Below are 13,733 nucleotides of genomic sequence, written 5' to 3' on the forward strand. Positions count from 1 at the left end.
TCAGTGTGTGGAGGGCGACAGAGAGGGGGGTGAAAAAAAAGGCATGTTGTGAAAGGTCAGCCAGCTGATGAGGGAGATTACAGGTTTCATTGTTGGCTATTCAAGCAGGGTTTTATTGGGGCGCTGTTTGTTTATTACTTGACGTGACCTGGCTGATATGGGAGCTGTCATCCATTGTGCTACTAATACTGTTTTAAATTGCAAATCTGATGCCGTTCGGAGCATGGGCTGCAGACATGCTCCCTTCTTCTTGGTCGCCACATTGCAAACCCATTTTCTTACTCTGCATTATTGTCGGCGGAAGTTTGGATCTGCTGAATTTGCACCGGGGTGCAAATGTGCCCTCAGTTAGAAGCATAAAATGAGAGTCTGTTCGCCATTAATCAGCTCAGCTAATTGCTATGCGCTACCATTACCCAGATGGTGTGAAACCAGCTTGTCTTTTGGTAGCAAAAACATCCATAGTTTCAGCCAAGGTCTGTTTTTAACTCCCCACTCCCCTCCCCTCCCCCCTCCCCCCTCCCCTCCCTTAAAATATGACTTCATGGCACTAATGTGTGTTATATTAAAGAATGAATATTATTTGTAATAAATCATTTGGAGTATGGCGAGTACTCAAAGTAAGGTTAGCAGGACCACACCAACCCTAGCCCAGTGCTCATTTGGTGATTATAATGAATGCACAATGATCTTTCAATTCCCCACCTCATTGTACTGAGAAATGATATTGTTTCCAAGCTGAAGGCCTTTCTTGTTACTCATCCATTTCAGGTCGGTTCCTTCCGCTCGCGTTCGATTGACTTGGCTTAATTATTCTTCAGCTGGTTTTTAAATGGGTTCAATGACTGAATCAGACATATTAGCTCTAAGACAATCAGAGTAAAATGATTGTCAGATTTACAAGCTGGAAAACACTTGTAAATTTTTGCAAAGCAGCCCAGGAGTAGGACTCGGGCATAGAGTTCCGTCTCTATTTAAACATAGAAACTAAACAACAACAACAAAATCACAGATGTCCCACGTTCGCTACCAGCCTGAGCTGGATGAGTTGATCTCAGCTGGGGATGCTGTTGAAGTGCTACAACTCTCCTCAGTGTGCCCCTCCGGGCTATGGAGGGGAATAAATCAGTTCGGGTCCCTGCTGCTGATCCTTATCCATTCACCCTTGGTGAATATATGTGGACGTTACGTAGAACATTGCACAGAAACGGCCCTTACGACCCCCCATGTTTATGCTCCATCGAGCCTTCTCCCGTCATACTTCATCTGCTGGGCAAGGGCGATGTCTGTGTGGGTTGTGAAGGCCCCGGTACATGCTGACAAACGAAGAATGGTCACTGGAGTGAAGTATTGGTGCTTCTGAAATCAGACCCCAATATGGGACATTGCCTTCAGAGGGCGCTGGGGCGGGAGAGAGGGTGCCCGGCAACAACAACTCACAGTTAAACAGCACCTTTTAACATAGTGAAACTTCCCAGGACGGATCAGATCAACTTTGACACCAGGCCGCATAAGAAGGTATTAAGAGGGTTAAGTAGATATTTAGGCTTGCCTTACAAGAGGAGAGAGAGAGATAATAGTGCAAGAGAGGGTTTAGATGGGAACTCTAGAGCTTAAGGGCCCAGGAACTTGGAGACACAACTGCTCATGTTGGGGTGAAGGAAATCAGAAAGTGGCTGTATTTTACCAACTCACCCTCTCCTGTAAGTACAGAAAGGGTTAATGGTATTGCCCATTGAATTGCACTGATAGAGTGACACTCATACGTGGCTCTCGCATTAGCATCACTAGTATAGAGGGATGCGGTGAACCAGAGTTTTTGTGCATGGCATTGTCAGCAATGCCAAAAATATAACTATTTACTAACGTGATCTCAAACTTCACTTCCTGCTCATTCTATACATGATCCTGCAGCAAAAAAAAAACTACAGCAGTCACGTAGGACATAATGCAGAATGTAACTATGTATAACCTGGGCCAGAAACAAAGTTAAATGCTATGCTTTAGGGCACTGACACTTCCTTTTAACCAAATGAGCCTGAGTGAAGGTGCAAGACATTATTTTCAAAGGCCGTTTTACTCTAATTTTCACCCGTCCTCTCTGGTCGGAGTGTGGCGTCTCACACATTCGAGTGGCCGCCCTTCATGTGGGCACCTTCCTTTGAGTGGCGGCAGGTTTTCTGCCTTCCACAGGTGAGGTGTCGCAAATGGACTTGTGATCTGCAGCAGGATTTTATCCCCCCGCTTCTAGGGACTGAGGAAAATTGCAACCCCTGAAATGTTGAGCCAGATAACTTAGCAGAAATTGGGAATCAAACTAGGCAGCTTGTGCACTGGGCATTGGCTGCCTGTACTTACTAGGCCATGACATTATATTTTAATAACGTATCGCTTCCAGTGTAGTGTGAACACTATCTGACTAATCACATCAGGTTAGTGGGAGCCATCACTGACTAACACTGATAAATATTCATTGTGCTGAATATAAACGTTATATGTGCTATCATAGCTCCCTCCTGATGATGTTTATACCTTGTGAAGTGCAAGTCTCACAGACTTCCCAAACATTTGAAGAGCATCACTAAATGGTCTTCTGGCTAAAATGAAATGTATATTGAATGAAAAGGGTCAAGGCCACAGTCGGCTGTCCCCAAGGTTTGAAGGAAAGGAGAAGAGATTGTTCAGAAGTGAATGATTTTGTGATGCCCAGGTTTTGGGTTTAAGAACTCAATGATTGTGAGAGGAAGGAAAGACAGGAATACACAGTGAACATCATGTTCGAGATCTTGGAAATGAATTAGGAGACAGCGTGAGGACTTAGTGAAGAGGAGGGAGGAGCTTTGATTTTAGATAAAGCTTCCAAATCTACAAATACTTTTTGCCAAGAAAATGTTTTTCCCCAACACAATACAGCTTTCAGAAACTGTTAACTGGAGTTGTGGCAGGAACAAAAATGGCAATAGACTTAATTTACACAAGTGTGATTATCCAATGCAAAGGGGAACCAATTTTTTTTTATTCGTTCACGGGTTTGGGCGTCACTGGCTAGACCAGCATTTATTGCCCATCCCTAATCGCCCTTGAGAAAATGGTGGTGACATTAGGGAGAAAGGAAGGAAAGAAACCCAGGAACAGATGAAGAAAATGAATGAGAAATAGAATGATTCACTTGTGGCCCTGTCACTTTCAGTGACAAAAAGAAGAAAGAATAGCAGGCAATTTACAAAAGCACCTACTCTAAGATTATATAGGCCTATGATGAGTATCTCGATCTTCACACTCAGTCTCCTAACTCATGATCTATTGTGATAGAAAATAACTGAATGCAAATTGTATATGTGCATTAGATCCTTTTGTAATGCTACAGCTGGGGGCTTTTATATGCATGCTAACTATCTGGAGAGCAGAGAACTCTGATCTTTGGGAGTACCCCACCCCAGCTTTAATTTCTTCTGTTGGAAGGAGTGGCACCTTTCTCACTGCCTTTGACCAATGCTATTGTCCTGGATATCAAGGGAAACCTGATGTTGAATGCCATCAGGTGGCAGAAATACAATGCTCCTGTGTCCAGTGCCACATTATTATTATGCTTAGCTCAAAGAAAGATAGTTGGGCTCCAACAATCACAATCATCTCAGTTCCAGGACGTCACTGCAGGAGTTCCTCAGGGTAGTGCCCTAGGCTCCAACCATCTTCAGCTGCTTCATCAATGACCTCCATCATAAGGTCGGAAGTGGGGATGTTCATTGGCGATTGCTTGGTGTTCAGTACTATTTGCAATTCTTCAGATACTGAAGCAGTCGTGCCTGTGATCAACAAAACCTGGACAACATACAGGCATAGGCTGGTAAGTGACAAGTAAATTTGTGTCACACAAGCGCTAGTCAATGACCATCTCCAACATGAGAGAATCTAACTGCCTCCTCTTGACATTCAGTGGCATTACCATCATTGAATCTTGCACCATCAACTCAGAATGATGAGGGTTACCATTGATGTGAAACTAAACTGGACCAGTCATATAAATATTGTGGCTACAAGAGCAGGTGAGAGGCTGGGGATTCTGTGGCAAGTGACTCACCTCCTGACTCTCCAAAGCCTGTCCACCATCTACAAGGCACAAGTCAGGCGTGTGATGGAATATGCTCCATTTGCCTGCAGGGTGGACCCACACCACATGGGCTGCAGCTGTTCAAGGAGGTGGGTAATCACCAGCTTCTCAAGGGCAATTGGGAATGGGCAATAAATACTGGCCTAGCCAGTGACGCCCATAACTTCCATAAGAAAAAAATAAAAACATCTTTTGAGAGACATTGGGAAAGTGGGCTATAACAGGTGGAATATTAAAGAGAAATTGCTATATACTCTGTTAATGACAAATGGCAACAGCAATGCACTTTACATGAAGATAGTGAAGAGTGTGTTCCTGTGTTGTTTGCTTATTTGGGGAAGTAGCAAAGTTGTACAAGAGCAATGGAACATAAATGACCTCAGTTCTATTTTAAAAATGGTTTTAACTCTTTAGATTCCACTACTCCCCCACATCCTGCTTAAACTCAGTGCACTTTTACTTGCAGCCTTTGACATCCTGTTGTGCGGGGGCCTGATTTCAGCCAGTGACTGTTTTCCTTCACTGAAATGTAATCACCATCTGTGATGGTTGTAAGATGAGAACCAATGAGATTGACACCCTAATGCTGAGGAGGTTTGTCCCATCTATTGTTTTGAGAGGGGCTGCTTATTTGCCTCAGGTGAGTCCTGCTTCACTGCTCACCTTTACAAAGGCACCTTTTGCCTCCCTAATTATCACCAGCTGTCTAGGGGAAGTGGAAAGTAGTAATTTACCTATATACAAGTACGGTCTCCTACTAATTTCTACCTGTTGTCTTGTACTGAGAAAGGTTTGGCAGTAGTTACTTAACCATTATGTGGTTGTTAAATTGTACCTACCCTGCTTGTTTAGCACAGGGAGAGAAGGCATCAGTAATTTAAGCCATACGCAGCAATTGTTCCATACTGATTTCTAATTCTCTCCCTCTTCTCCCCCTCCCGCAGTCGCTGCTGTGACAAGAAAAGTTGCGGCAACAGGAATGAGACGCCATCAGACCCAGTGATAATTGACAGGTACGAACAATTGTTTGCTTTTGATTATTGTGAGACACCTGCCTCTCCACAAGTGGTGCTGGTACATTGCCCTGTTGTTGCGTGTGTACATGTGGGTATGTTTTATCTTGAACATGTATAAACGCACGGTCTCTCTTGTCCTGTTTCGGGTTCTGTAATTGTGTGATTTACTTGTGAAAGGCTTGGAAATTTGCTGGTGTTTTGTGTCTCAGAGGCCCAAACTCTTGTTGAATCATCATAATGAGGAAATCCTTTTTGCTTGCTTCTTACTGATTCTCCCTCTTTGTGGTTTTACATCAGTATTGCATCAGGCAGCTGGGCACATTAATATATGTATCCATTCATATAATATATATTAAACCCACTCAGTTCTGAGTGCCTGGAATCAGCAGATTGTTAGACAGGCAATAAGTGAAGAACTTTGACTTTCCAGATGAGCTTTTGTTTTTAGTTTTGTGCTGTGCCTTGTTACTGGAAGCATTATAGAGTGGGAACCTTCTTCCCAGATGGCTCAAATAGTGAAAGCGCTGCAAGTGTGGGACTCAGCCATTCAGCCCCCAGCCTGTGCCTGGTTAGCATGTCCTCAGCCAGAATTGCAGCACAGGAGATTGCTGCAGTTGGCTTCTCTGTCCTGGGCTGTATGCAGGAGTGAAGATCAGCCAGGATCCTTGCTCCTGATCGCCAATCAAGTGGGTTATACTGGAGGGTATACTCGAATGATATTGGCTGAGAGCCTGCCCAGGCTGGTGCTGTGATGGCTTCTGTGTTGAATTGCCCCTCAGCACTTGCACTTGAGAAACACTCGGGCAAGGTACCATAGAATAAACTCCTCCTGGGACACTCTGCCTCAACGTGGGTCAGCACCTGGAGAGGAGGAGAAAACAAATGGATGGATGGCAAAAAAAAAGGAATGTAACCTTTTGAAGGATTAAACAGCACTTTCAGATTGTGTTATTACTGTAAGATTGAAGGGCAGAATGGCCTGTTTTTTGGCAGCGGGCAGAGATGGATCCCATGTGTTTGCTGTGTTGTTTTCTCGTATGCACTGAACTGTGGAACAGGGAGAGCCAGAATTGAAGATTTCACTTCAGTGGAGTATCATGGAGTGCATGTGCAGGCTGATATGTTAGTAGCTGTTGCGACTGTATCGGTGCCAAGCAAAGGCAGGCTCCCTTCACTTCTTTCAACCAGTGTTTGTTTTAAAAATAACGAGGCATAATATGATGGGATGGTGACTCCCGACATTGACAAGGCTGGGTGGACCAGCCAGCAATCAGGAAACTGCACTACTAGTCTCCCATCGTTCAGCTCAGTATTCAGTTGGTCGGCGGGCGCCTGAGGTGGGGGCTGTATCTGCCTAGCTAGGTGCTGCTGCTTTCAGTGCAACTCTCTCTTAGGGTGGGCCTTGGTACCTCCAGAGGCAGCACCAGCATCACATTCATGTTACAGCTGAACCTCAGGCAGCAGGTGCAGTAAGGTGGATATTTTCCCTTTGGGGAAAGTCTTAGGCAGAACAACATGCGAGGGAATGTATTCTCACCCTCCCTTTCTGAGGAGACTGCCGACTTTCAGAGGTACTTGTTGTGCAACTGTGAACCACTTAGCAGTTGAATAATGGAGCTGGTTGGTCCAGCAAAGTCTAAGTGTCCCTTCTTTACACTTCAACCAGATTTTTTCCATTCTTCACCAAGTTACAGTATGGCAGATTCCCACATGGATAGGCAGATCTGTACCTCACTCAGAAGACTTTCCAGTTTTCACCATCACTTCCTGGGGAAAATACAGGGGTGTGGACTGACTTTCCTCCCCGTCCGCCATCCCCCTTTTAAAGGACGTAGATTTCTTTGGGATTCCCATGGGATTAGCGGATTCCAATGATGCAACCATATAGAACCCTGCTTTATGGCCGAAATCTCCCAATTTGCCACATGGCCTGTCCTTCCCCAGAAAGACACATGGGGGAGAAGGGAATAGAAGGATATGTGGCAGGGCTGGATGAGGCAATTAGACTGGGAGGAGAATCAGGTGGAATGAAACACGGACATATATCAGTTGGGCCGAATGATCTGTTTCTGTGTTGCAGATTCTATGTAACATAACCTGAATGAGTCATAAATGTGGAAATGCCATGCTGGGATGTAGAAAAGGAGGAATGAAGTATCCTCTGCCTCTGGCCAGGAAAGAAAGGCAGCCTGTGGTGTCCTGTGCTGAGCCAGGCAGCCAGTTACATTTGCCACAGGCTGGAGGTAAAGTGGGGGTGAAAAGTTAACCCTCAAAGCCGATACTCTGAAGCTGAAGGCACCAATGGGGCCAGCTACATATGGCAAATGCAACTTTCTTTATTCCAGCGCTTGGCTAGGGATTTAAACACAAAATTCCCACCCTGGGAATTGTCACAGGACTCATGTAATTTAGGCTCATGTGAGCCAGCCGGTGATTTATTGGCTGGTGCAGATGGAGTTTGGCACTAATCAGTTGAGTCAGTGCTGGGCCCTAATCTTGAGTGAATCTGCTGCCCTGGGAGTGTAATTTAGGCTTTAGATCACTGGGGTGCACTGCAGCTGAGAGAAAAAAAATAAACCAACTAGTTTATTAACAAAAAGGAGCTTGTTCTTCTTTTACTGGAAATCTCAAAAAAGGCACAGACATAATGGAAAGAAAACTTGGCCATGGATCAAAGTCACTTTCAACTGCAAGGGCTCCTTGGCCATCGGCCATAAAGATTGGACAGGGCACCATTTGACCAGGGCACCTTGTAAGGCATTTTTAGAGCAGTTAAAAATTTGGTCCTGTCTCAGGGTGGGTGGAGTGAGCTCTGTACGGCCTATCTCTCCTCCATTCGGTGTATTCTGTCAAATCTTGTTATATAATGGGAGCACTGGTTGAGAGGAAATGTGGTGAGATAAGGGTTTGGTGGATGGCAGGGGGTGTGTTGCAGGGTAGGGGTGGGGGAGGTGGGGTGTGGAGGAATCAGATCCCCCTCATTTACCTTACAAGACTGGATGAATTTAACCTGATGGCATATCTGTAGATCTATGGTTTCGTAGTGTCGGTTGCAAATAGTTGGAGTCACTACACTGAGCAGCTTCCTGAGACGGAATGAATGTCTCCCATCTCTGCATCTTGTGACATTCAAGAGTGCCATAGATCTCTGAACAGGTGTGGAAGTCCGAATGACTGACATTAAGGCCAGTGCCTATCTATCACTTCTACAAAGAACATGGATACCTGGGCATCCCTCAGTAATCAGGAGTCACTGATCTGATTGTGCAGTTTATCCACCATCAGTAATCTGAACCTCCTCTTTTTTACTACCTCCTTCATCCCCCATTTACCACAGTGAGATTTCAGGCTCAGATCTCACTGGCTGCTGTTTATTAATGATCCCAACTGTTTCAATGTTAATGTGGATTTAGTTTTGATTCTACTTTGACTCAGTGTGGACATTGGATGTTAATGTTTGCCATTGATAAGTGATGGATGTCACGTTAGGGATTTATATGGAATCAGTACGAAGCTTTATGTGGTGTATGACATTAGTAGAGTCTGACCTGTGTTTCTACATATATATATATAAATATATATATGTCCATAGATGTTTAGACCAGTGTTTCACATCCCTCTCTTTTGGCTTGATGTTACCTGATAGGTTTTGCACACCTTGTGTTGGCACATTTTGCATTTTCACAGGATTGGAATAGAGCTTCCTCCTGGTCAAGGGTACTGAACTAGAAATGGGTGCAATGAACATGATATGGCTGGCTGCATTCTATGCCAGACTGCATTCATGGGGAGCATGGATTGGAGCATCTGGGCTTTGGTGCTTAGCCCTGTCTCGGAACCCCACTTTCCCCTTGAGCACAAGATTGCTGAATGACCCCTTGTACCCAGTTTGACACTGCACCCCATCCAATGTCAAATCCAAGTTGTGCACGATGGCATCTCTCCAAAACGCTAAGCCTATACTTGTTACTTTTGTGCCACTTTTGCAACAGCACTGACCTTGCAGTATAAACAGACCCCTACATTGCTTGAGCTACAGCATAGAGTAGAGGCAAATTTGAAATCTCTTTTTGAGTGTATGGGATATTTTTAAACTTCATTTCAAACCATATTGGGGAATAATAGTATACATTGTACCAAAAGGCTGAATCATTATGCAATAAAGTAGATCAACCTTATCGGGATCACCTGTACCGGAATAAAGATTTGCTACCGGGCATGAGACATTTTTTTTCAACTTCGCTCATGAAGGCCTTTTAGGGGTTTTGCTCCCACAGGCACTGGGCAGCCCTGTAGCACCTCAGCAGCTCTGCAAGTAGTTAGTGCTCCTGGGCGTCAGCCAAGGGATCACTGGGCACTGAGCAAGAGCAGGAACCCCAGGTTCACTGAAACCAGCTGTAGTGCTGCTGCTGTCCTGGATGAAATCAGTTAACTCCACATTGATCAGTGGTGTAATGACTGATGCAGCTAGACACTGATCTACTGTGCTCCCTGCCTCAAGTTGTTTTCATATAGATATGATGGGAGTTTAACCAAGATAGATTAAAAGCAACATTTTTAAACCTAATTTAAAGAGCCCTCTTCTGCAATAAGAAATTAGTAGAGAGGGGGAAGAGAAAGATGAGAGGAGAGCTATGTATTATTGCTACAATGATATCACATGCAAGTGCTGGAATTTTTCATCATTTTCATCTCAGACCTTTTGTTGACGGATGAGGAAAGCTTTTGCTGAGGACTTTTAGTTCATGCGAACAGCATCCTCTTAATAGTGAGCCATCAATACACACAGTGTAAAAAGAAAAGTTTGCTGACTTATCTTCCGCAAATCACTGGCCCTATGAACATTGGATGGAGGTGATGCAGGGATGGAAACAATTAACACAAATTGCCCGTTTTAGCTGAGAAAAGCTTGTTTGTTAAAAAAAACCCTAGTGACGTTCATGCTGGATTTTATGTGAACTGCATGGGATAGTTGCAAAGAGGGTATAATTTTTATAATGTATCCCAGTAAAGTTGATACTGTGAGAAGTTATGAATGAAATCCAGAGATTGAGGTATAACGAGAGACAGATTTTTTTAGTTTAGCTACTCCAGACCTCTCTGGTGAATGATATGGTGAGAAAACAACTTTGAATGATTAGTGATGTGTGTGTGTGTGTGTGTGTGTGTGTGTGTATTGTGATGTGTGCGCGTGTGTGTCTGTGTGTATTGTGATGTGTGTGTGTGTATTGTGATGTGTGTGTATGTATTGTGATGGATCTGTGTGTATTGTGATGTGTGTGTGTATTGTGATGTGTGTGTGTGTGTGTGTCTGTGTGTGTGTATTGTGATGTGTGTGTCTGTGTGTGTGTGTATTGTGATGTGTTCGCTCTGTGTATCTGGATTGGGTTACCTGTTTTGGATTAGTGGGGCTCTTATGAGCCCTGATGAGCTCTTGCCCCAGTAGGATAATTAAACTCTTCCTAAGCCTTGGCTAACCCTGTCAATTTAAGTGGGATTGCATGCAGAAGAAAGCTGATGCTGTGGCTCACTGTTTACTTTGCCAGGAATGTCCTAAGAGCTGCCAGGATGCTGACCCCCAATGCATTAGTGACCTATCCATTGCCAACAATTTTCAATATTTGTCTCCATGCCAGGGGTTTATGGCACTTTTTTTTTATTTTGAAAGGGAGAGAGCAAGGGGAAGAGAATGAAGGAGCCATTTTTGTGGGGGTTTTTTGTAGTATAACAAACCCGAATCCTCACAGCGCTCGCTTATCTTTTGTAATAATTTTCCATTGTCTCTGTTGGGTGAGCTGTGCCAAAGGGATGTGATATTTTGTAAAATTAAACACAATAAGGCTTCCTTTTAACTTGTGGCTTATGTTTTCTATGCAGGAGATGGTGCTATTTTAAGGGCTATTTGATTATAGGCTTTTTAAAGCTTTTGCTATCATACATTCTCCTCTTTTCAAATGAAGGATCTGCGTACGGTTACCAACCCTGGTTTGATGTATTCCTGGAGGTTTTCTCATATGACTACCTGCCTCCCAATGCCCCATCTAGTAAATCAACTTTTACCCCTGTCTCCAATATTTTTATGGGTAATAAATGAGTGTTGAAAGAAATTGCCCCTATGATTTTTCTCCCTGGTCACTCGCAGCAGTCTCCTAGAGATTAATCTTCAATTCCTGGAGAGTCCAGGGCAATTCTGGAGGGTTGGCAACCCAAGACTTACCTCATGGCTCAGTGGGTAACTACACAACCTTGGAAGAAATCCAGGCTAGGAAGGTTCCAGATTTGATCCTTGATTACATTTGAGGCAGATTTCAGGGCACAACACTTTTTTGCAATGCTTCCCCCTGCCCCAGCAATGCAAACAGAAAAGTCATCCCAGGTTCCCATTCCCAATCACCCTTCATTGAGGCATTCAGGAAAGTCTGATTGTGAGAGGAGGACATGATCAGGTTGGTTGTAATACCTGCCTCCATGGGTTGAATAGCCAGTTTAGACAGGTGAACTCTGGCAAGGGTTCACCTGCTTGTCTGCTGTAACTGGCAGAACAGCAGACAAACCTTGGATAAATGGCACAGATGCTGAATCATAGAATGGTTGCAGCACAGAAGGAGGCCATTCAGCCCATCATGTCTGTGCTGGCTCTCTGTAAAAACAGTTCACAGTGCCGTTCCCATGCCCTTTACCGGTAGCCCTGCAAATTTTGTCTCTCTAGATAATGACCCAATTCTCATTTGAAAGCCATGGTTAAATCTACCTCCACCACACTCTCAGGCAGTGCATCCCAGATACTAACAACTCACTATCCAAAAAGTTTTTCCTTATATTGCCGTTGCTTCTTTCGCCAACTACCTTAAATCTGTGCTTTCTAGTTCTCGATCCTTCCACCAATGGGAACAGTTTCTCTCTATTTGCACTGTCCAGACCCCTCATGATTTTGAATACCTCTATCAGATCTCCTCTCAACCTTCTCTTCTCCAAGGTAAACAGCCCCAGCTTCTCCAATCCATCTATGCAACTGAAGTTCCTCATCCCAGGAACCATTCTCATGAATCTCTTCTGCATCCTCTCTCATAACTTAACATTCTTCCTATAGTGTGGTACCAAGAAGTGGACGCAATATTCCAGTTGAGGCTGAACAGGAAGTTTATAACAGGTTTATCAGGTTTATTGTTTGCATCTTTTTTTCTATGGTACCGACATCTCTTCCCCTGAAGTTACACAGACTAGCAGGAGAAACCCTTTGGAAATTTCACCCTTAGTGTCTAGACTAGGAATACTCAGTGGTGCTTTGTTGAAGGCTGTTCTATCTGGACCACGTCAGGCTGAAAATGAACACTCAAGACACATTGAGCAGCAGCCATTTCAAGGGCCACAAGTTGAACGGGGCACTGGACCACCTCATGGCCTGAATATATGAGTGCCAACTTGTCCATGCTTGCACAAGCAGAGTGGACACTCATGGGCAGTTCTGTGGTACTGTATCCCAAGCTGAATGAGTGAGATGTTCGATTGTCTTTGTCTTGGGGCTTGGGTGAAGAGGAAGGTGCTATTGAGAAAAGCCAGTCCACCCAAAGCACTAAAACCTGCACATTGCTATTACCTTGAAGAGACCAATAACTCTGTAAAAGCTACTAATACATTGCCATTCCAAAGGGTTTATTAGATTTTTTTACACAGGTAATTAGCATACATTGTACTAATTATGCTGGAGAACTAATGACAGGAGCTTTTATTAATTAGGTTTCCTTTACATGCACTGGAAGTGGCTGGAACCATAACAGTCACTAAACAAATGAACCTAATCACCAAACCAGACACACATTGAAATTATTATTTTTAATTATTAAACTCAATATGTTATGTTTTCTCTCTGCTATTTACCCCCATGTATTCCTCCCTGTCACTTTCACAGGCACCGGTCACCTCCAAAATATTTCATCTAAGTGAGCACAGGCAGAATTTTACGATGCCCCACAGGCAGGATTGCAAGGTTAGGGAGGGGGTGTGAGGGAGGCAGAAAATTCCCTGGGCGGCCAGCCCCCTACTGTGCTCCAGCCTCCTGCAATTGACCACTTAAGGGCCTTTTCCTGCCCAGCCACAGTTTTGAGACTGGAGGGAGGAGTTCAGCAGCAGGGGGGACGCCTGGAAAGTCACCTTGCTCAGGCCTCGGGTAGGATGGGAGGGGAAGGGAAGGGAGGGGAAGGGAGGGGAGGGGAAAGGAGGGGAAGGGAGGGGAGGGCGCCTCCACCCACAGCTTCCTTTCAACATCAGGCACCCCTCCCTTCCCACAAGGTCTGTCCCCTGCACATACTCCCTCCCCACTGTCCTCTCTGCCCATGCCCCTGGGGCCTCATCTCCCCTCACCACCCTGAAACTCCCCACACTTACCTGTTCCTGGACTTTGGGACTTAGATTTAGCCCCAGTCCTGTCCACTGCAGCTTCTGGCACTGCTGGGACTAGAGAACTGCCAGCTAATCTGATTAGCTGACAGGTCTCTGAGGCGGGACTTCCTCTTGAGTGAGGGATGGAAGTCCCATCTCCAGTCAATTAACGTTCCTTGGAGCATTAAATGGCTGTGCGTAAGTCAGTTTCGGCAGGGATGCATTTG

The 13,733-nt window shown here is 44.6% G+C and overlaps 1 protein-coding gene across 4 annotated transcripts in view; it reads left to right on the plus strand.

Moving 5' to 3' along the window:
* The window catches only part of ebf1a (EBF transcription factor 1a), a 425,690-nt gene that overhangs the window by 13,673 nt on the left and 398,284 nt on the right, over positions 1–13,733 (plus strand). For all 4 annotated transcript variants that reach the window (XM_078550508.1, XM_078550510.1, XM_078550511.1 and 1 more), the window contains exon 6: positions 5,056–5,124. In XM_078550508.1, coding sequence (XP_078406634.1) covers positions 5,056–5,124 — 69 coding nt within the window. The remainder of the gene's footprint in view (positions 1–5,055; positions 5,125–13,733) is intronic.

The sequence above is a fragment of the Cetorhinus maximus genome, chromosome 10, assembly GCF_964194155.1.
Source record: "Cetorhinus maximus chromosome 10, sCetMax3.hap1.1, whole genome shotgun sequence".
Taxonomy (NCBI): domain Eukaryota; kingdom Metazoa; phylum Chordata; class Chondrichthyes; order Lamniformes; family Cetorhinidae; genus Cetorhinus; species Cetorhinus maximus.